This window comes from Manacus vitellinus, unplaced genomic scaffold (genome assembly GCF_001715985.3).
Source record: "Manacus vitellinus isolate BGI_N305 unplaced genomic scaffold, ASM171598v3 scaffold_3_pilon, whole genome shotgun sequence".
In the NCBI taxonomy this organism is placed as follows: Eukaryota; Metazoa; Chordata; class Aves; order Passeriformes; family Pipridae; genus Manacus; species Manacus vitellinus.
In genome coordinates, this window is record NW_021940535.1 from 5,962,573 (window position 1) to 5,985,671 (window position 23,099).

The 23,099-nt window shown below is 41.0% G+C and overlaps 2 protein-coding genes across 2 annotated transcripts in view; one reads left to right on the top strand and one right to left on the bottom strand.

Moving 5' to 3' along the window:
• The window catches only part of PDIA4 (protein disulfide isomerase family A member 4), a 35,620-nt gene extending 35,289 nt beyond the window's left edge, over nt 1–331 (bottom strand). Inside the window, exon 1 of the mRNA XM_029961742.1 lies at nt 68–331. Within this exon, the coding sequence (XP_029817602.1) occupies nt 68–331 (264 nt within the window). The remainder of the gene's footprint in view (nt 1–67) is intronic.
• CRTAP (cartilage associated protein) lies at nt 330–22,441 on the top strand. Its single transcript, XM_018075188.2, is given in 10 exon segments — nt 330–357; nt 360–559; nt 561–677; nt 679–783; nt 4,273–4,422; nt 5,025–5,196; nt 7,583–7,711; nt 9,209–9,354; nt 11,735–11,818; nt 21,740–22,441. Coding segments are annotated over 10 exon segments (1,191 nt in total). The 3' UTR covers nt 21,800–22,441.
• Nucleotides 22,442–23,099: the final 658 nt, after the last annotated feature.

Sequence of the window (23,099 nt, forward strand, 5' to 3'; positions counted from 1 at the left end):
ACACTGGAAAAATACATAAGGAAAAAAAATTTAAAAGACACCAGAAACACATTAACAAGACAGTTGCCTTCCAGAGCTGACTGCTGCTGGCGGAGCTCCCGCTCCACTGGAGCACCAGCGGGGGCGCAGGAGCCGCTGCCCAGCTCCGCCCGCACCGCCTCCGTCCGCGCTCCCTCCCCGACATCGCTCTCCCGCCCTCCCCCCGGGCCGCTCCGCGTTTCCCCTTCCTCCACCGCGGTCCCCGGGGCCGTCTCTCCCTTCCCTTCTCTCCGCTCCGCTCTCCCCGCGGCGGCGACGTGTGGCCCGTGCGGCGTGGCGGTGTCGCAGCCATGTGGGTGGCGGCGCTGGCGGCGCTGCTGGGGCGGCCGGGGCGCAGTACGAGCGCTACAGCTTCGCAGCTTCCACGGGACGAGCTGATGCCGCCTGGAGTCCCTTACTACCGTACGGCTGGAAGTACAGCACGGAAGAAACTGGCCCGAGCGTCAGCAGCTACTGGAGGTCAGCGGGGCTGTACCGCCCTGCTGCGCGACACGAGGCGTTCTGCCACCGCAATGCAGCGGGCCGCCGGGCAAGCCGCCGCCCCCGCGGAACCGCATCCTCGGGCGCCGGGGGCGGCGCTGGTGGAGCTGCGGCTCCTGGCCGGGGTGCTTCGGCGGGCGCAGGCCTGCGGCGCTGCCAAAGCAGGGGCTGCCCGCCTTCCGACAGGCACAGCCCGGCCGCGACCTCCTGGAGGACTTCCAGCGCCGCGAGCCCTACAAGTACCTGCAGTTCGCCTACTTCAAGGTGAGGACCCCCTCTCCCTCCTTCATCCCTCCTCCTCTCCCCTCCCATCTCCCTGCCCTGCCTCCGCTCCCCAACCCCCCGCCTCCGTCCCAGCCTCTCCTCCCCAGAGTCTCTCTCCAGGCCTGTCAGTGTCGTGGTGGAGGGGGACGGAATGGTGTGTCTCTTCACGTGGCGTGTCCCAGCACGGCCTCGATGGATGCAAGTGCCTTGTACACCCATTTCTGGAAAAGCCACCGCTCATGCCGACCTCTCGCCTGGCCCTCGGAGCAGGTTTCTCTGGGCCATAGCCTCATTCCCCATTGCTTTCTTCACATCAGTTTAGCTGTAATCCACCTCACCTCCATTTTTCCCTTACTCCCTGGTCAGGCCCCCAGTCCTTGTCCCCACCAGGCTGCCCAGCGAACACTTCATCTTCTCCTTGACAAGCCTTTCAGTCCCTTCCACCCACTCAGCTCATGTAACTGACAGTGGGATCAGCATGTTCCTTGTCTTTTTCCCTGCTCCCTGCCATCCAGCTTGCTCTTCACCAGTTTTCCACCGCTCATCCAGCATGCCCCCTAGATCAACCCTTCCAGTTCTTCCCTGACATCTGGCCATGGAAACCTGCCTCTGTGTCCTGTAGCTGTGTCACTCCCATCCCTGCTCATCTTTCCATCTGCCTTACTTTCTAATCTTCTCTGGAACCTTTTTCAGACTCTTCATGTCACAGCTCTGCTATTGCAAGCGCTCTTCGCTGCTTCCTGTCCCTCAGAGTGGCCACCTTCTCCACTTGCTCACATCTGGTCCAGTTCTTTCAAGTGCAGCAGCCCCCAGCCTGTGACTTGCAGATAGCCTGATGCCTGCAAAACTCCAGTTTTGTTGCAGCCGTGGGAAGGAATGAAGGAAAAACTGGCTGCTGAAGTGGGACACTAATGCTAGCCCTGGAATGGTATTTACCTTTTACTCTTGGGTCAACCAAGACTGGGGACACATACCTCCCTTAACAGATTTCATCCTATTTTTCTAGCTTCTTGTCATCTGTCCAGGATCTAATTGATTACTTTCTCCCTCCTTATCTTCATCTTCTGTTCTCTGTATCAAGGTCCGTCCCTTCTGCCATCCCCTCAGATACTGCAGTTACTCACATTTCAAATGAACACAGCATGGGGGGGGCGGGGGAGGAGAAAACAAGCTGAGCTCTAAGATTGCTTTCTCTTTTAGGGATTCACTCCCAACATATCCCAGTATATATTATATAGGGTTGTTTACCTGTGCGTTCTTTTTGAGATTGCCACTTGGAAGCACACATCTTCTGAACTGTTACTGTGTCCTGTTTTTAGAAGTTCTGTTTTCTCAGCACTTTTTCCAAACAGATGCGGGGAAATGTGTTCTTATAAAACCAGAACAGTATTCACATGCACGGCATCACACTGGTGTCATTCTGTGCATTGAAAGCCATCCCTAAGACCGTACAAAAAAGCTTAACTTGATGCATTAAAGCCTCTGCACACACTAAACAAAAGGTACCAAAGGTTTCTTTTGAATTACTGAGAGGGCAGGCATTCCTCAAATTCTCAAAGCCATATAAGGATACGAAAATTACATCACCACAAATGTTTCCTTTTCTTGTCTTAATTTAACTATCAGTTCCCCTCTTGTGGTACATACAAAGTTTGCAATGTTTGCAAAGTTTGCAATCACAGCAAAAAGCAGTGCTGCTTACCATTTCTAATACAGTCAAGTAACTGACAGACAGGAGTGTGAGAGGGAAATTGGAGGAATCCCTCCCTCTTTCATTAAACTGTTTTTCAATCACGTTTGCAGTAGGTTTGAGCAGTGTAGTTTGATGTCTTTGCCTTTAATTTGTCTTTCATATTGGATTGTAATCCAGCTCTGAGCCCTTATTACTTGCGGAGTTCTGAATGGGCCTTTGGGACCTACAGACTGCTGCATCCAAAGGACTTTTTCCTGGCTGGTGGCTTCTGAAAAAGGAATGTCCCTTCCCCCACCCCTCCACCCCTCCCCAACAGCATTTATAGTATAGGAAGAAGAGGGAGGGAAACGCTTTATGTCATTTTTTGGAGTGACCGTGTGTTTATTCAGGTGGATTGCAGAGTGAAATTCTGCCACGTCTTAAGATTCTTGGAGTAGATGTTTCTGTGCTGCTGCTTGCTCCTCTGGAGGGAGCTTTCTCAGAGCCACTGAGTTCACTTAGGAACGTGTTTCTACAAAACCTTTTTTTATTTTATTTTTAAGAGGTGAAAATTGAAACTAAGAGTGAATTATGAACTAAGTAAAAATGAGACCTGTCAGCCTGCCAAAGAAACAGGATCACAGCATACAGCACAAAAGAAATCAGGCATTTGACGAAAGTTCAGCTGAGATTTCCCTTTGTGTTTAGTACCGTCTGGGCTGACTGGAAGCGTGTAGTTTTGGGACAACCAGAAAGGGCAGCTGGCAGTGTTCCAGCACTGGGACACTCATAGCGGCACAGCAGCCCTGGGTGGGTTGAAGTCTTTCTTCAGTGCAGTTGTCTCTTGGGTTTGTTCCTGAAATGAAGGGGTACCTTTTACGGATGCAAACGGAAGAGTGTGTGTGCATACGTGCCTGTGACTCCTCCTTACGGTTTTAAACATACACTGCCCTAGGCTATTTCAAATGCGAGGTGGAGCTCAGTAACAGCTACACATCAATACACTGAATGGGTTGGTGTGGATCTTGGCTTAGAAAAAAGGTTTTAACATTTTACAAATACCCAAGACTTTTGCTTTCTCTCTCACTCTTCCTAAATATGTGCCTATGTACTATATAATGTATGAAAATATATGTGTATGTATAAAATAAAAAAACCATCAGTGCAGGCACACAGAAATACTTACATGTTTGGTACATGCATTTACAAGTGAGAAATGTATACTTCAGAAAGTATATCCAGTTGAGATTAAAGTTAGGTTAAAAATGAGTACAGAAAATCACATAGTACATTAAGACACAATTATTGAGCAAGTCTCTGCAGTTTGCTCTTAACTTCATAACACCATCAGGAAGATATATTATTTTAATGTTGTCCTTTGTGCTGCTAGGCAAATAAGTGACATAAACACCATGTAAACGTGGTCAGTGATGACTCCTGCCCAATATCCAGAGGTTGGCATTAGTATTTGCTGAGATTAATCCCACACAGGAGCAACATGTCAGCTTTATGAACAGGGGAGGGAGAAGGGAAAAACCCCTAATTTCTTCGATTTACAACCATCATCTGTGCTATCTGCAACAATAAAACGAAAAAAATTGTTCATGGTGATGAAGCTAGGAGTAAAACTGAGAAGAATTATACCAGTTTTACTGTATGATTGTACCTGTTGAGACTATGTTTTCAGTATAAGTAAGTTTGTGACTATAGAGACTATAGGAAAGTCATTGACAAAAACTGGGAACATTTGAACTGTTTTGGTTTTTTTCCCAATTAACCTTTTTTAACTCCTTCCTCTTCTCCCTATCCCTATTTAGGCTAATAATCTTCCAAAAGCTATTGCAGCAGCTCACACATTTCTTCTGAAGCATCCAGATGATGAAATGATGCAAAGAAATATGGCCTACTATAAGAGCATACCTGATGCTGAGGAGCATATTAAAGACTTGGAGATAAAGCCTTATGAGGTAGGCTTTTTATTCAGAGTTTGGTCTTTTGGAACTGTTCTATTATTCCACTTACTGGGTGAGATTTGAGGATCTCATTTGCTTATGTGTTGTCAATTCTTACTCTCCTTTCCCTCTTTCTGTCATCTCAGTCACCTCCATTCTGCCTTCTTGAAGCATTCAGTAATTCTCACCTGTCCTGCACTTCATCGTTCCATAAATGGGTCACAGTAAATCACAGACAGTGGCATACCTGAAAGCTACTACATGCATATCACTACTGGAGCTAAGCAGGTGCATAGTAACAGCACAGTTTAAAATAACTCAGACATTTCGTGTTAAGATTCCATTGAAAATCTCTGTCACAATCCATGCTTTAGATTCACACTGTTACTTCTGTCCTGCAGGCTTTCCTTTTGATCAGAAATGGAATTACATACTCTGTTCTCTAGAAAATACCTGATAAAATCCATTAGTCATCTGTATTTGTTGTCCTTATCTTACCTGGAGAATAGTTTATGCAGTCATCCAGAAATGCCAAGACATCATTTACTGCGTTTGAATTTACACACCGCTTCCTACAGAGCAGTTACTGCTGGTTTTCATTCCTGCCAATTTTTCAGAACCTCTTTGTCAGGGCTGTGAGAGCGTATAATGGTGACAACTGGAGAACATCCATCTCGGACATGGAACTGGCTCTTCCTGATTTCTTCAAAGCCTATGATGACTGTATTGCAGCCTGTGAAGGCTCCCGAGAGATCACAGACTTTAAAGACTTCTATCTTTCCATTGCAGGTGAGTGGTCAGGAGACAGAAAGGAAAGTACATTTCGATTTGTCCGTAGGATTGACTACCCAGGTCCTGTTCCTGAGTTTGGGCCAATAGGATTTTATTAGATTCACTGTAAACTGCTTGAATTCTGGTTTATGTTTTTGTTCTTTTTAGTAACATAAATGAGGGCTATCAGGAAATCAGAACAGAGTACTTGTATTAACATGGAAGTTCTGTGTCAGAATAACATGGATTTTTAAATGATAATAACTGCCCCATCCAGGTAGCAATGGTTAATCCAGACAGGTCTCTTGGCCACCCTTTCAGTATCAGTTTGGTTGCCTTTGAGGCTCGGTTGTTAACCTGCCTTTGAAGTTGGCTTTAGGGATTTGTGTAGGTCCAGTGATCTGTATGTCCTTTCTTTTGTCTGTTTTTCATCCTTCCTACATTAGAGTTTTACTAGTAGATAACATCTATTTCTCGTGTGTAGCTTAAAAAAAAAATCCATTGCTTTGCTGAGTAAAAGGGACATAAACTTTTTTTATTTTTGTCAAAATGGCACATATACATCCCCTACGCTCTTTGGCAGCAAAAGAAACAAGTAATTTCTCCGGTGCTCTGGGCTCAGCGTTGTTGACAGTATTTGTGTGGAGAACACATGCAAGTTTTCTCAATAAACTTAGAAATTCTCTTGCATTTTTCATGTTTTTAAGTTGCCATAAGGAAAACCAGCCCAACTTTTTGTCCTAAAGCCATAATATGTGTTGGAGAGGGGAAATTTTCATGAAATATGTTTATGCATGAGCGGCTCCAGTTTCTCGCGGTGTGCAGCTGATATCCACCGCTACAGCTGACATGGAATAGCTATTGCAGGCCTCAAGCTCTAATTTACTATTGGGCAAAGCAGGCAGGTGCTTAGCACAGCAAATAAGGAGCAAAGGTGAAATCACAGGCAGTAAAGCAAGAAACACAGACTTTGTTTCCCAGTTGGTCAGAGCTCTGGCATCAGGTCAACTCCCAAGCCACTGTAAAGAGTACAGCATCCATGCTCAGCTGTGACTGGCACTTGCTGTCATCCTTCCTCTTACTCCCTGGAAGGGAAGAACAATTCCCAGCAGTAGTGATGGGAAGGAAAGGTAGGAGTTACTGCATGATGTCATCATGACCATGTATGTGCATTTCAGTATTTCGCTCTTGAGATGAGAACGTTCAAATTTACTTACACTGCCTGGGCTGAACTGTGCTCTTGCTGCAGGGAGAAATATTCTGCCTCAGAGGTTTTTACTGCAGAAAGCAGATGTAGCAATAAGACTTAACCAGAATTATTTGGGGCTTACACTAGGTATGTATCCTTGAGCAATGAGTTATGTTTGGAAGCCAGCTGTCCTCATTGCATGGGATTGTTTCACTGAGGGACTTGAGTCTGTGGCTTTAATTGCTGGCTGGAATTGAACCCTGCTGTGCCTGGAGATTCCACTGCTCTTGTAGAAGATGAGTCTGGTAATTTCATGTGGCCAGTTACATTTAGTTAGCTTCAGTGTTCTTCATTCTAGGAGTTCTCAGGGATGAAAAGTGTTCTTTTGTCTTGGTTAGAGACTTGCTGCACAAGCTTATCTAACTTGTTTTCACCTGCCTAATATGGCTAACAGGTAAACTAAGACTTTAAAATACTTCTTTTCTGTGTTGTAGCCAAATGTGATATATCCTGAAAATGTTTGATACTCTTTGTTGGAAGGTTTCTTGAAATGTATTTCCTTGAAGATAAAATCACCTGTAGTCCTATTGCATTATAGCAAGCTTTTTTAGGCTGGGTAAGCTTGTGAACTTAAACATTCCTGGCTGAAAGTCGTTCTGTGGTGAGTGGCATATTCTCCTTTTTCTTCTCTTTTAGAACATCCAAACTGCAGGCACAATATGTGGCCATCTCTGGAGGTTTATTTTGCAATCACCTACTGTATATCTCTGTCACACAGTTGTACTCAGCAGCATGTGGACCTTATCCGTGCAATAATTTCATTAAAATGCAAAGGATTGCAAAATGTAAAAAATAAAAGAAAAATAAAAGAAAGCACTGTTTACAGTTAGGAAATAATGCAGTACTCTGTAACACTGTAAAATCCACTGCCACAAGCTGTCTGTAGGTGTCAGTGAAACCTAACTACTCAGTTCTCTGAAATTCCAGCTTTGATATGTTTAAAGTCGACTGTGCAGATTTTTATGGAAGGACTGATTACCATTGCTTGATATGTACTTCAAATGGAGTTGTAGGTTCTCAGTACTTCCAAGCAGCAAGTTCCAGATGCACAGGACTCAGGAGAGCATCATGAGGCCAAATTTTAATGGGTAGCAAATGGGAGGCACTATAACAACATGCTAACCATATCCTGTGTTGTCGTTTTCTTCCTTCTAGATCATTATATTGAAGTCCTTGCATGCAAAGTGCAGTGTGAGAGTAATCTGACGCCCGTTATAGGAGGCTTTGTTGTTGAAAAGTTTGTGGCCACCATGTACCATTACTTGCAGTTTGCGTATTATAAATGTAAGTAGTGATTTATTGTGCTTAAATAACATCGGGGTGATGTGAGACAGATTCCATTCATAACTCTAGTTACAATGCTTTAGAACGTAAATAGTGGCCTTCAGAACCTGCATTTTAACCTGTTTCAGGACAGAAACTCTGAGTTTCCTGGTATCTTTTTCTTCCTGTATTGCTGTAGTTAACAGACACAGGACACAAAATGTTCTATGTTGAACCTGTGCTCATAAAATTGTCTATGAAAAAATACATTGCAGGACCCTCTGTTTTAAGTTATGCATGGTCTGTGTTGGAAAGATGAGGCAGTTACAGAGTAAGTGTGATCTGATCCATCACTGCCCTTCGTTCTGTATGTGATACCTACTGCCAACACAAATTGCTAACGCTTTTCATAGTTTCATATAAATGTTAAATCTTCATATAAATGAAAAATGTTCATTATATGTATTTTATGTTTTAGATGCCTTTTTGAAGTAACTCATAACATATTAGGGTAAACAATATCGGCCACTGACTATACATTGGAACATCTGGAATGGCACAGACCCATTTTGTACACCTGTGTACAAAAACCTATGGTTTGTGCCAAGAAAACCATAGTGGTTAAACTGTCAAACCCCCGTGGTTGTTAAGTGGCTGAATTGTATAGCTCTAACAATAGATTTTTCCTTAAACTTCTAATTCATTCAGTTAGAGAAACTAAAGATTGTAACTTCAAAGAAACACGTTATAACAAATTTATTCTATTGAATAAATACTCAATTTTCAATTTACTATTCAGAATTTCTTCCACAGACAAACCTACAGAGTATTCCATACCATTTGCTTTTTCCTAGTGGATTCTTATAATCCTGTTAGAATGGGCCTAAATGGGTTTTGAAGAAAGAAGGGACCACTTAACAGAAATCATAGTATCTGGTTCTCAGTGATTACATATTTGATAGGTAAATCATTTAATGAATTTTGTGGTTTCTTGAGGAGCTACTTGCACTGTAGCTTTTACAACTGTTCCTGCAGGCTCCAACATCGAAGAGAAGACACATCAACCATGTACAGACTACATGACTACATGACTACATGACTACATCAGACTACATGACTTCTGCTTATGTTGTTTGGCTACACATTTTACACATTGACTCTTCCCTCTTTGTCAGTTCTAGTACAAAGAAGTGGGGAAGTGTTTGGTTTTTTTAATAAATGCCCCAGTGCATATCACTAAGCTGTGGGCTGATACTGGGATACCTGGGAGGAACGTTTTATTAGGATTTTCATAGAAAACCATCAGAGCTGAGTCACCATTTTTCAATCATGACCTGACCTGTTTCAGGACACAAATATAGCATATTCTTTCTGGGAAGCAGGTTTTTTTTCTATGCAACTGGTGGGGAGGTAGAATATGGGTTCTGTTTCCATCTGAGTTTTTCAGAACTTAGATATTAGTAGGAATTTGTTCATTTATCTTATCTGGATTTTTTTGTGTGTGTGTTTAATAATTAGTGAATGACATGAAGAATGCAGCTTCTTGTGCTGCTAGTTACCTTCTGTTTGATGAGAAAGATGAAGTAATGAAACAGAACATGGTGTATTACCAGTACCATAAAGACAAATGGGGACTTAAAGAAGAGGATTTTCAGCCCAGATCGGTAGGTGAATTATCTAAAATGCCTTCTAGACACATTTAAATATTTCTCTAAAACTCAGTGGGTAAGAGGTTGGGAAAATGGAGGTTATCTGTTGGTTCTAGAGTTAGACACATACTGTTTTGTGAAAACCATATAGAGAGTTGTGCACAGAGATGTAGTGTGTCATGTAAACAGTGAATGTCATTATAGTTCTTCCCTTTCTGTTGAAATATGCTACAATAGGATATAATATAATATGATGACAAAGAAATTCACACTGGTATTTCTCTGTCACTTATGCATATTTATACCTTTATGTACCTCTATAAATAAGGCAGCTGCCCCCTGAAATCTCCTGATGAAATCTCTGAGTAATGTTCAGGCTTTTGTGAATCATTATCTACCAACATGTAGTTGCCCACCCGCTTGTTATTTCAGGTTCTGTGGGCATTGGAATGTGTCTGGATATGGTAACTCCAGCTAAACTCACTTTCCACTTACTCCATTTAGAACATAGTTGGGTGGATGAGGATGGAAAAAGGCTCAGGACTATATTGCATCTAATTATCTAAATTAGAATACTTGCTGCAAAGAACCCACAGTAAACATGAGTCCATGCAGCAATGATTGTGATCTGGCTTTGAAAAACTACTCTAAAAATGGATTTCTATGCTGTTCATATAGTTCCATGTCCAAGGAAAATTTACAGCCTGGACTGTGACATCAAATTTGATTTTCTGTCATTTCTTGTTACCAGGATTTATGTCATGCCACTGAATTAGCTGCTTTGTGACACCTGAGTGACTCCTTAGGCATCAGTCATATAAACTGTACAACTGGTTAGTCATTAGCGATACATGTTCCACAAATTAAATTTGGTGCCTTCTCTTAGGGCATGACTTCCCTGTGGAAGAATCATTTAAGTTAACCCAGCTGTGGCAACAGCAGACATCCTGGAGGATAACGTTCCAGTTGCCTTTTCCATGTTGCTTCTTCAGACATCTCAGTCACCAAGACCTTCCCTGGCCCAAAGGCCCTTGTTTCTTAATATGGCATTAAACCCAGTGTATCTGTGCAGTGCTCAGGTGACTGACCTTATGCAAAGCAGTGCATTTATTCCTCTTATAGCTTGCACTGAGTTGATAATTACACTTTCTACCTCTCAGGCCAGCCTGCTCAAGTCAAAAATACCACCCCATTTGAGTTAGGTGGGGTTTGTTTGTGGACAGCTGTTACCTGCAGCACGCCTTATCGGCCCACTGGAAACCCAGGCCTGCCCTGCAGGACCAGCTGAGACAGAAGGCAGCAAAAATGCATTTGGTTCTTTCAGAAGGCAGCAGCAGCAAGTCTGAGCTCACAGGGGAAAGGAACCGCTCCTTTGTCACTGCTTTTGGGAACAGAACTGTGCTTTATGGCCATATTGGAGACAATGTTTGATGGTGAGGGGTAGCAACAGTTTGAAACTGCAAACCGCAGATAGATTTGGCATCCATGTGCAGAGAGGGCAGAACAAGGGCCCTACACATGAATTCTGAATGTTTCATTGATAACTTCTGTAGCTGGGGACTACAGATAATTTGATTTTTAAGTACAAAATACTAAATGGACACAGCTGTATTTTCTTGTACTTTGATCTATGTAACTATGAACAGGAGTTGCTTGCTGTCCTAATCACTTGCCATGAAAACCATAATGCCTCTGGTTTATTTTCAAAGTGGTAATGGGGTGACAGCAGGATTTAGCTCTGGCACTAATCTAATGTCACAAGATGTTCTTGTGAAAGAGGGAGTCTCCTGTTTTCCTTCCCAAAAGGTAGTCAAAGCAGATTACAGTTGATGTTCACAAATATGAGAATATGTGACTGAGCTACACTCTGTGGTCCAGGGCAAGAGCTGGGAAGTGAGGAGGGACAGGTGAGTGACCTTGCAGAATTTTACTAGTCCAGACTCAGGCTGGGGTGGTGAGTCATTATCATGCAAAATAGCTTAGTGTCTCTTTTTCCCAGAACTGCCTGCTGCCATACGCCAGGGTCAGCACACAGGGAGGCAGAGGCTTTCTCATGTCCATAGCCCACTGGAATGGAGGTGCATGCTGCTACTCAGCTCTGGCAGTCTTATTCCTTATTCTCAGACTTACCAATGCTTTGAAATGTGAGAAGGAGGAGAGTGCTTTGCTCTTCTCCGATTGATGGAGATTGTGCTTACGAAGATCCACAGAAGAGTTTGGATACACCACTTGCTGTTTTACTGTTCCCTTTCTCAAACACTATAAACCCCTCCTGGGATATGCCTTCTACTAAGGCCGAGTCTGATTTTACTGGAATAGTTTGAGGTGATGTGTAATGATGCTCTCCTGTCTTGCTACCCTAAAGTGACATAGAAATTTTGGGTTTTTTTGATAGGAGGCAGTTCGATACCACAAAATAACCACACTTCAGCTGGAAATGTATGAATTTGCGAAGGAACATCTGATGGATGATGATGAGGTGAGTTTTATATAAATGAAATCATGGTCAAAAAAACAGCAGTCACGTTAAAGTGAAAATGATACATAGATGTAATCCCAAGATTTAACTAATACAGAAAAATCTTCTTGTAACTGTGACCAATTTATAACAAATTTTTAGTTTTGTAAGTAGAATGTAAGAATGAACCCAAAGAACATAACATACAATTTTAAAAAACATTGCCATAATTAACATAAGGGCAAATACAGTGCACTGAGCCCACAGAAAAAAAGAAAGTCTACTTTGCAAGCTGTAACACCAGGGGGCAGAGAAGTGGTATGTATTTTTAAACCAAATGTTTTTCTAGGTTTGGGTGTGGGGATTTTTTGTTTTGTTTTGGGGGGTTGTTTGTTTATTTGTTTTTGGGGTGTTTATTGTTGTTGGTGGTGGTTTGGGGTTTTGTGTGGTTTTTTTTTTCCTAAATGTTGTTTGAATTATATTAGAGATCCTTATAATTTTGTCCAGAAAATTGCCACCTAAATTGTAATTTTTGTCCAAAGGAAGTCTTGATACCTGTTATTTTATTCTGCTCAGTAAAATTTTGGTCACCCAGTCTTGCTTCTTAAATGGTTAGAAATCATGGTCAAATAACATATAATGACTACTATTTACACTGGAAATATGTAAAATGGATTTTTTTTTGGGGGGGGGAGGGGTGCAAGAAAAGTAGTTAAATTGTTGAAAGGGCATTTCTTTGTCTCCCACAGCTTAAATTAAAGTATAAATTGTGGAAGGCTTTGGATTGCTGTTTGCTTTGGTTTTGGGACCTTTCATTCAGAGGTTTAAAAAAATCTTCAAATGATGGAACTGTTTGTTGCTGGCATTGGCAAAGAAACAGCGGTGCTCAGCTATGGCATGGGTCAAGGATACCTATAATGAGCACTGCTGATGTCTCTCCTAGTTAGAAAAGGCAAAGATGGTTTATGTTAAAAAATGAAATCACCTTTGCAATTTTTATGTTATCCATCACATAGGGAGAGATAATATTTTATAGTGGAGAAGTAGTGTCAGCACTGCCTTCAGTATTCTCATGACCTGAAAGCAACTCTATGTAAAATTCCATTGCAAGGTTACCAAACTTTAGGAAGACTTTCCATTGTGATAAAATGCCCTGAAAGACAGTTTAATAAGCTTATTTAAAGACTAAGCTTAGATGAGGACTAGTTGGTATGGATTTTCATCAGAGTGTGAAATACTTGAGCACTTTTTATATTCCCTTGTTGGTTTGTGCTGTTGCCCATAAGGTTTTCTTATGTCAGGCATAAACTTATTTGTAATTTTTTTCCTTCTCTCATATCTGTTGCTTCAAAACACGGGGATGAGTAATTAAGGAAGGGGAGACACAGTCCTTTTTGAGTGCTTTCCCCATATGTTGTTACTAGGAGGGTTTATAGAAACAATCTTCAGCCTCAAGGACTATATATAGAGGAAACAAACATTCATTTGCTGGCATTCATTCCTGTAGCCCCTTTCATCAGGGCAATTATAAATGACCTTGCAGTCTGCAAGAGGGAGGTGCAGTGAAAATGTCAGTTAAACTTTTGAGGAACTGACAAGGAAGTCACAGTACACTGGGTTATATGTTTGGGTTAAACAACCAAAATTACTGTGCCTGGTCATGTCACAGATATCCCTTCCTCACACTCTCATTGCATTAGGAAAGTTACCATTCTCCTCTCCAGGGGGAAAGCTGAAGGGCTTCTGTACCCTCCCTTGCTAGGGCTGAAGAACCTGAGAGGGATGGAGGCTGTCCATGCCTCTGGCTTGGCTCTGGTTTTTGGTAGTGAACTCATAAATCCCTGGCTACCCGAACTTGTCTTTGGCTGCCGGAGCCTTCCAGGGATTCCAGACAGAGCAGGAATAGCACAAAGGTAAAACTGCTACCTTGCAGTTTTTGCTCTATGGACAGGACCTGGTAGTGTAACTGGAATTTTTCTTTTTTCTAATATTTCTTCTGGCACAGATAGAAAAGCTTGTTCCATAGGAATGATGAAAAACCCAGATAAGGCATTACAGTAAAAACTTTATTAAAAATTGTTAAGGATGGAGGCAACCTCTCTTGGAAGTGCACTCTGTTTATTTAAACCATGTGCTTCTTGGGCCATAGGCCATAACTTCTGTGAGTTTCTGGGGTCCATGTTTGCTGTCTGTGAAGTTGCTTGTGGGCCAACAAGCCCATAAGATAATCTGCAGAAAAAAAAATTCTTTTTTCCTTGACTGAACTAAAAGGATTGATGTGGCAAGAGATATCTTCCTATGTGAATGTCATTATTTTCAAGTGGAGAATCGCATTTTATTCAGACTTCTCAGTGCTCCTGTATCTCAGGTCATCCATGTGTCTTTCTATATACCATTAGCAAAGCGAGTGAGAACATTTGACTTCTTCTGTAATACCTAGCAGTAATTGCAGAGGCTGGAACAGGCAGTAATGATTTTTGCATATGTTACTACGAGAAATACTGTCCTACTCCTCTTACTTTATTAATGTTTTTCTACAAGGAAATGAAAAACTCTAATTCAAACATTTAACACAGAAGAGGTGACAGAGAATATTAGCGCCAACTACCTACAAATTACTTTTAAGAAAAAGTAATTATTCTTAAATATCCTTGCAGTTTTCCACAGGGAAGTTAAAAGAACGTTATGGTGTTGTCATCTTAGTTGGCCATGGATAGATGAGCTTTTTGATTTCTATTCAGATGTGTAATGCATAAAGGCTGTCATGGATACAACTCCTAGTATGGCAGATTTATATAGCAAACTGAGCTATTAAGAGCCAGACACTCAGCTAGTGTAGATATAGCTTCAGCACTACACTAATTGTATGAGACATGTTTTTGGCACATAAAATCAGTGTTCTTGAGGAATTTTTTTCGGGGGGATAGCTACTTAGCTGTTCTAAATTACATAAGAACCACAAGTATTTGGCTGGGATGATCCTACAAGGTGATTTTTCTTTCAGTACTTAATCAGTAGGTGAAAAGATGTTGGCAGCTTTGACCCACTTTTTTTGGCATCTTGTTCTTTTTATTTGTGTATAATGTCTGTGTCCACTTGAATAGTGGCTGAAACTAGAATGCTCCATTCCTAAGTGTGATGCAAAAAAGAATAAGTATTGAACTAATGTGACTGGTGGAAAGAGGAAATATGGAATAGCATCAAAGCACAAGGGCCCAGTGGACTACTGATAGTAAATCTGAATTCAGCCTATTTTTCTGTTTGGGAATTGCTAACAGTGTATTTCCAGCTTTATTGACTCCCTCTTTGCTTATGTTCAAATGATTTATACAAGTGTGCTGTATATACAGCAAGTTATAAGTCCAGACGTGTAAACCCTGCCCTGCCTGTGACCTCAAAAAGCGGCACTAGCACCGCTATGCTGAGAAGAGCTGGTGGCAGCTGTTTCAGAGAGAGTTGGCAGCTAACTGGCAGTGTTATGGTCCCTGTTCAACATATGCTTCCTCAAAGAAGAAAGAAAAAGAGATTTTTTTTTTCCCATCATGATTTCCCAGTGGAGGTTCTTCCCATGTGGCTGGCTCTCCATGACCTTCCTGCTTTCTCCTCTTGCTTCTGCACCACTGGATGTGTGTCTTAGTCAAAGATGTTCTTCCTTCCATTTAAATGACCTACCATGGGAAGCTGCCAGCATAGTTGGGCTTAAGTGGCAGTAGGTGCCCAAGTTGCAGGTACTGGCATTAGGAGGAATTTCTGCTGCCCAGATCTTCTTTAGGCTCTCTGTGTAGCATAAAGCAGGCAAGAGAGCATAAGTAGAGCTCAGAAACAAAGGCACTAGAAGGCTTGTTTTCAGTGCAATCGGAGCAATGTTGAAGTTGTTCTGAAACTGAGTTGACTCATGTTTTATAGGCATCATAAATACGTTAAAAGGAAAGCATATTTATTGATTTACTGTAAAATACTATTGTAATAACTGCAATGTACTGTAATCCCCCATGCTATATTGGAAAAGAACAGTTAAGTGTTCAGAATATATCATTAAAATGAAATGGAAAAATATTTGAGAAACTAGATAACAGACATGTAAAAAACAACTAAGCTCTCTTAATGTTGAAAAAAAAGCCCTAAAAGCATGTGAGAGTGGGTCATACTGTGGACTAAGTATCTGAAAAATAAACAAGTTAAGGACCAAATAATTTCTCTGCACAAGAAATTGAGGGATTTTCTTTTTTTTTCCCCTACTAGAACGCAAAGAGTGTCCAGACTGGTCTGTACAGCTCATGGAGGTTCTGGGAGGGCTTTGCGGTGGTTATAGTGAACTCTCATGTTTTAACTGAAGGTTAGATCAAGGAACTTTCTCTTGGTTGAAGGCTGAATAAACCTTTCAGGCTGAGCCACTCATTGACACATGCCTTACTGTTACCCTGATATAATGTTTTCCCCCTTCAAAATGTTGCTGGCCAGTGAACTGTGTGGTGTATACTTGCCGGCTCTATCAGGTTCATGGAGTCAAATCCTCCACAGTCGTTCATATCAAACCTTTTTCTTCACTCTTGCAAGATAATTAATTGTTCTAGAATGAAATCCACTGGTTTTCGTAACAACTCCTTGTGGCTACTCCTGTTAGTACCTCAAATTAGTTACTAGAGCAATTACAGGATAATTACTCATTAGTTATAGGGCACCCTTGACCTCTCCTCACAGAGACCACTTGTGCAACCCTTCCCACTACCATAACCTGGCCACCTACACCCAGTACATAAGGAAATCAAATCTGTTGCTCTCAGTGTTAAACAAGTATCCAATCATTAAGATCTTCAAACTTTAGCAAAATTTGAATTTTTGTTGTGAAGGACAACTGGGGAACATTTATGTGGGATAAATATTTTCCTTCTAGGTCATAGATTATAAGGAAACAAAGATCCAACCAGTTCTTCTTGCTCTGTGTATTGTCTCTTAAGGCTTGGTTTGTTGGATGAGTTAGAATAAAGGCTGTTTCTTATCCATTCACTGGTAATCACACATAAAAGCACGTCCAGGATAATATTTTTCTATAGATCTTAATTCATTCTACTACACTATCTTTTTTATATTCTCTGTTGCTTCCCTGAACAACAGGCTATCCCACTGCAGTGCATACAGAATCCCTATAGAAAAGGCCATCAGCAGATTTGCATAGAAAGTATGGGTTATTTTTTCCTGCAACTTTTCCGGTCCACACTGAGAAAGGACAGAACAAGATTGTAGGTGGAGGCAAGGACCTGTGAATGATTAATATTTGCATTTGCAGACGGCAATGCTTAGTCTTTGCAAGGAATGGTAAAGTGTCTGGGTCTGTCAGTGAGCAATGCAAATGCTGCTGCTGGCTGCTGTTTTTAAATGCTGCTGTCGAAAGAAAAGTTGGTGCTGGACCATCAGTCTCAAGTGTGCCATAACTGAGCCATGTATTGGTAGCCTTTCTTCTTTGCTGTTTATTTTAATATCTGGCTAGGAGTCTCCAAAGTACAGATGTTTCTTCTAAAAGGTTGTGTTTTGTGTGTGTGAATGCAGCATTTAACATTGCATAGGAAATGGCCTGGCCCAATATGTACCTTGGTCTTGGACATTCAGGTTCATGTACTAGGTGGGGAGTTTTGCATTCTTCTCTTTTTTAGGCCTTTTTTTTTTTTTTCCAACTGCTCTAGCTTCACTTATAATAGTGCCCCAATCTCAGTAGCCTGGGTTATCTTATTCAGAATTAACCAAGAACTCTCTTTTAAAATTAATTTTTATTATAATCCACTTATTCACATATCCTCTGTGAAACCTTCTTGAATTAATTACTGTGCCACAAAACTTGTTCGTTCTGTCCAGTGCCTCTGTTGAGTTGTTAATCTAAGCCAAGGATGCTCCAATTGCATATGTGACAGATAATTAGAGGCTCCAGTTGGTCAGATCAGCTTCTCTGATTCTTTGAACCACTCACACTAGTTTGGAAACATTCTCCTTTTTCTGTTCGATATCACACCTCCCATATTTCAGGCTATATCTGTTCCATCTTTTTACCATACATCCTTGCTCTGTCAGTCCCACTTTCCACTGACTGTCCCTAGAGAGGGAAGAGGTTGGTAGCACAGGGAGGGAGGTTGTGGGGTACCACAGAGCTGCTGAACCTGCAGCAGGTACCTGACCTCCAGTGCAAACCTGGAGGCAGCAACTGTGGACCAAGGGCCAGCCAAGGAGGACCTGTTTTGCTGCAGCTGACGAGGCAGCCCACATGCATGTATTTCCCTGTTGTTGGCTGCCTAACTATCAGGCATGTACTGGCCTGGCAGCAAACTGTTCTCTTCCCTGAGCTTAGTCAGACCCCACATACTGATTTCCTAACTATCAGCCAAACAGCTGCATCATGCTTTGGGCCATATATTGCTCACCCATGATTTGCATCAGCACCATGTTTGAGCAGCATATTTACGTAACCTGCATTAGAGGTGGGTGGCTGTTGTCCCCTTTAGTAGCTGGCAGGGGAAAGCATTATGGGTTTCCAGCTGATTTTGCATGTAAAATTTGATGTTCTTTCTGTAAGGGCAGGAAGGAGCTAAAGAGTGTACCAAATAACATGAGGAACTCTGTCATGCTGAAGGGCTAGGTACTATCGAAGACTCATTTCATACTCCAGATATGCAGGACAGCAGGAAGTTACTAGATGTGAGCAGGCAGAAGGCTTTTTCCCTATAATGAACACCTGTGAAATATTTACTGACTTTAGTCATACTGAACGCCTGGTGTCAAGTGAGCACTGATGGGACAAGGACAGTGATCAGTCTGGTCCCAGCTGCCAGTGTGACAATGTGATCAGCTCTTCTGAGGCAGCCTTATTGCTTTTTCGTTAGGCTACCAACTGCTCCATGGACAACTTGCAAATGTTTTACATTCTGATTACGAAGGCACCGGCAAAACTATTTTAAGTGCAGGTTTTGGTTTTCTTTAAGTGTAATCTGGACGTTTTGCCTTTTCAAAAATAACCAACATCCAGGCAATTATTCAGTTGCATTGCAGCATATTTTATGTATGTATATTGTTTCAGCAACTTTTTTAATATTTTTGCCATATTTCAAACTTTGTTACTTCTCAGTACGCCCAATTAGACCGCAACAGCTTCCCTATAGCTTCTGTGAAGCTTTCCTTTAGAGCTCAGTTTCAGACACCAGAGATTTCAGGTATCAGTCTTTTTTCCCAAATATTGTTGCTTTTAAATATCCTTTTCCATTTGAACCATGGATTTCTATATTTCATATATTTTCATATGTTTCTAAATTTGAAAACATACCAGAAGTAAAAAATTTGAATTCTATCTGTATCTCCTGTGTCTTCCGAAAGATCCTTACTGATGAGTGTGCAACAGTAATATGCATCGAATTAAGTTCCCATATGGTTGAGTTCCAAAAGTGTAATATTGAAATCTCCATGACTTCCTTATGCTTAATTCTGGGTCATCCAGTAAGATGTTTATTCCATTCACCCTCCTTCTCAGATTCTTAACCGTTTGAAGGTTGTCTTTGCAGGTAGACAGAGGAGATAAATCCTTTTTCATATCTGTTTTTCTTTCATTAAAGTATGATCCTGAGGTGTAAAAGAATCAGCTTGAGTTAGGTCTGGGACCCCTGTAGTAGACAGCTGGATTCCCGGGCTCGTAACTGTTCAGAGTTTAGTGGCACCTGCCTGTCTGCAGTCCTTCAAGAGGCACCCGAATGCCCACAGGTTTGGGACCTGTGCTATAAAACTTGACCTGAAGTCCTCTGTGTTCTGTTTCTGTATCTTCCAACTGCTTGTGTAGTGACTACTGGACCCAGAGGCTACTTTTCATGTGCATTTGTGAAGTGGTATTGAGTTCCTCCCTTGACTGCGCTACTTAGGCAATCAAAATTCTTCTAACAAAGGAAAACATGCAGAAACGTTGAATTCCTGTTTTCCAATTGCAGGAACCAGATTTCTTGCAACCAGGAAGACAAGTAGGGAATACGAAAGTGTTGGCATTTTTTCTTGTGTTTTACTGAATTGGATGCTTAAATATTTCGAACAAATCCAAAGCACAATAAATTACCATCCTTCAGGACTTGCTAATACTGCTTCATAGTTGGAAAAACTCAGTGGTCTTTTGAGATGGAACTGTGAAGCAGGGAACGAGAGCAGCAGTTATTTCAGCCAGCTTTTCTCCAACTTTTGTTTTTGCTTGCTTGGTTCTCATTATTTATCTCCTCACTAATCACACTTCTGAAAAATATGATGTTAGTGCTTTTTAATTACAATATCCATAATACTGTTATTGTATTAAAAATAGCCAAAATTCTCTATTTAATTGTACTGTTTTCAGTGACAGAGGTTTTAACAGCCTTTCCTCAGCAGAATAGAAAATTGTAAAATTTTGCCTCTCAAAATGTATGTGTCTGGAAGAGGCTGTCTTTCTAAGAAATATCTTTCTAGGCAAAAAATGTGCTTAAAATTTAATTAGGATGGTAAAATACTGTTTGCAGTCTTCATTAAACAGAGTCAGAAGCATAATACAGTTCACAAAGACTTGAAATGGGTCGTGAAGGGAAAAGGGAGAATGAGCATCCATGCAAAGACGGCTTGCTTTCAACATAACTGCTATAAATTCTTATTAATTTAAACATGAGAGTGAGTAAGAGCTGATCAGATTTTCCAGCAGACTATTTTTTCTGTCAGAAAGTGACAATTTGTTTTGGAAAAAAACTAAATGACATCTTAAGACCCTTTTAGAACGTGTCAAGAAGGAAAGGCAGGAAAGTTTAAAGAAAACTTAGTGAAATTAAGAGGTTATCAGAAAATTGTAGTTCTTAGAGTAAAAGGTTGGAAATGTAATTTTGAGCATCCACATCTCTCGTACAGCTCAGCTTTTAAGTTGTACCAAAAACTGCAAATATGCACAGACGTTCCCACAGAATCTCCCATCTCTGGCAGTGTTTCTGAATTGCATATGGAAGGCAAACCAGACATCACTGGTGTTTCTGAGTGTGCCAGCAGATGGGCTGCTACAGTCAGTTTTGAGTAGTTTGAGAGGTTGCTGCACATTTGCTGTTGACTACTTGGTTTTCAGCACTGAAGGTGTTACGCTGGGCTGTAAATGATTGCAACAGGTTTTAGCTCAGTTACTGTAGCTTAGTTGACAAGACTGTAAGTTCCAGCCAGTGGGACTGTATCATCCCAAAATACTCAGGCTTGACTGTGAGAAGACATTTTGCTGCGGCAAAATATAACGTATAACTATGTTAGGAGTAGTTTAAATAAAGGAAATTTATGTTGTGTTGGTACCCTGTATTAGCAGAGTGGAGCTTGTAAATGCAGTATTTCCTAGGCTGACTCTAAACCCAGTGTATTTGTTTCCAGTATGAAAAGCATTCTGTTATCTCTGGTTCTTCACATTTTTGCTGCATTGAGGCATGACATGTGAAGATCTGGGGTTGAAAATTGAAAAGGTGTGTATTGAAGGGTGTGATGGCAAATAAACAGTTAGAGCAGACAAATATATTGTCAAAGTTATGGTTCTACAAAACACTATCAGTTTGAATTTTGAAGCTTTCTAAAATTCTCTAATATTTTATGGTATTTTAACAATTTCCTGATTTGACAGGTGCTTTAAACATTTATTCCTCTCTAAGTTTGAGGATTTCATTGTCTATTCAAGTACCTGAAAAAGTACAACAGGATTTACTGTAAAGTGTAACATTTCCTTCTTTTAAGTCTGTGTGTCCCTGCAAGTACTTGTGTTACTCCTGTACGGGCCATTTACTTGCCTTTAATAGGCTTGTTGTATCTACATGAAGGGTGTTAAAAATATTTGGGCACATATTATTACAGTTTATGCTTTGATTAAAATAGCAAAAATTTCCCACCAATTTTGCAGTAGAAAGTTAACTTGTTTCTGTTAAATTTAATGCCTTCTAGGGTGAAGTTGTGGAATTCCTTGATGAGCTGTTAGAAGTGGATGAAAAGAAGGAATCCTGATGAGTGAAATCATCACAAAGTGCTTTACGAAAGTGAAGACTCACCATTGCTCCTCACTATTTTTGGTCACTTGTAGTTCCAGTTAGATATACCTCAAAGGTGCTTCTTTAAGCTCCACTTTGTGTCCCAAAATCCACTCCTGAAAGGTTACTTCCATGCTGCACTGACTCTTCCGTGAGCATGGCTTTTCACTATGCAGAATTGGTGCATATGAGTTTGCCTCTTGAACTTTCTTTCCTTTACACAAACAACAAAACAGACTATTTGTATTTTCTGGGATAACACTAAGTTTCCTCATTTCAGTGCTGTTCTACTAAGTTGTAGCACTACAGCTAAATTCTGAAGAACTTTTGTCGGATTATGAACCGAGGAAGACATAACAGTTCCTCTTTCTGAGCTATGTGTTCTATTATTTATATATGTCTTTTTATATGATGATGAATAAAGTGGTAACGAATCCCAGTGCACCTGAAAGATGTTAAGATACATTTAACTAGCTGAAATAAGGTTATTAACAAAGCACAGCTAGTGATCTTGTAAAAATTGCTTAAAGAATTTTGAAAGCAGTTTTGATCTTTCTTAAAAACTGAATTAAATTCCATGATGTGCAATTAAAAATAAAATAATTTCTTCTTCCTACCAGTTGTTCTTACTCTTTCTGTTGAAACAACCTGTGGTCCTTGTGTGAGGTGGGGCCAATCTATGAAATATTGGTAATTGATGTATTTTGTATTCTCTTCTGAAGAAAACAGTTTGCTTGGTTTTTTTCAATCTGGTGGGAATGTCTGCATAATTTTCATCCAAAAGTAAGTACATGTGGAAACTGCAGTGATTTAAAATGGAATCTTGAAAAATATTTATATGTGAATTCCTGTCGTTTTTATTATTAGCTGTACGGCAGAATCCAAAACAGAAATACTTTGAAGGCCCAAAAGAGTGTGCTAGAGAGGAGTTGTGGGTTGGTAGATAAGTGTGCTGAAGAGCAGAAATCCCCTTGACCTCAGAGGAGGATCCAGGATTTCATCCTTTGCTTTCCTCTTTCATTTTCAAGGATCAAGTCCTGCAAGTGGTTTCATCCCACTTACATCAAGGGCAGGCAAGCATTCAGCTCTCTTACGACTGAACTGTTATCCAGCTGAATGGAAGTGAATTGCCCAGCTAAAATCTGTGTTGAGTTTTTAAAAAGGCAAAGCATGATCTAAACTACCTTGCTGAGTTATTGCTGTTATAACTTATATATGCTGTAGTAGTCTATGCTATTGAGCGTCTACAGGGCGTAAGAAGGGGAATCCATAGGCTC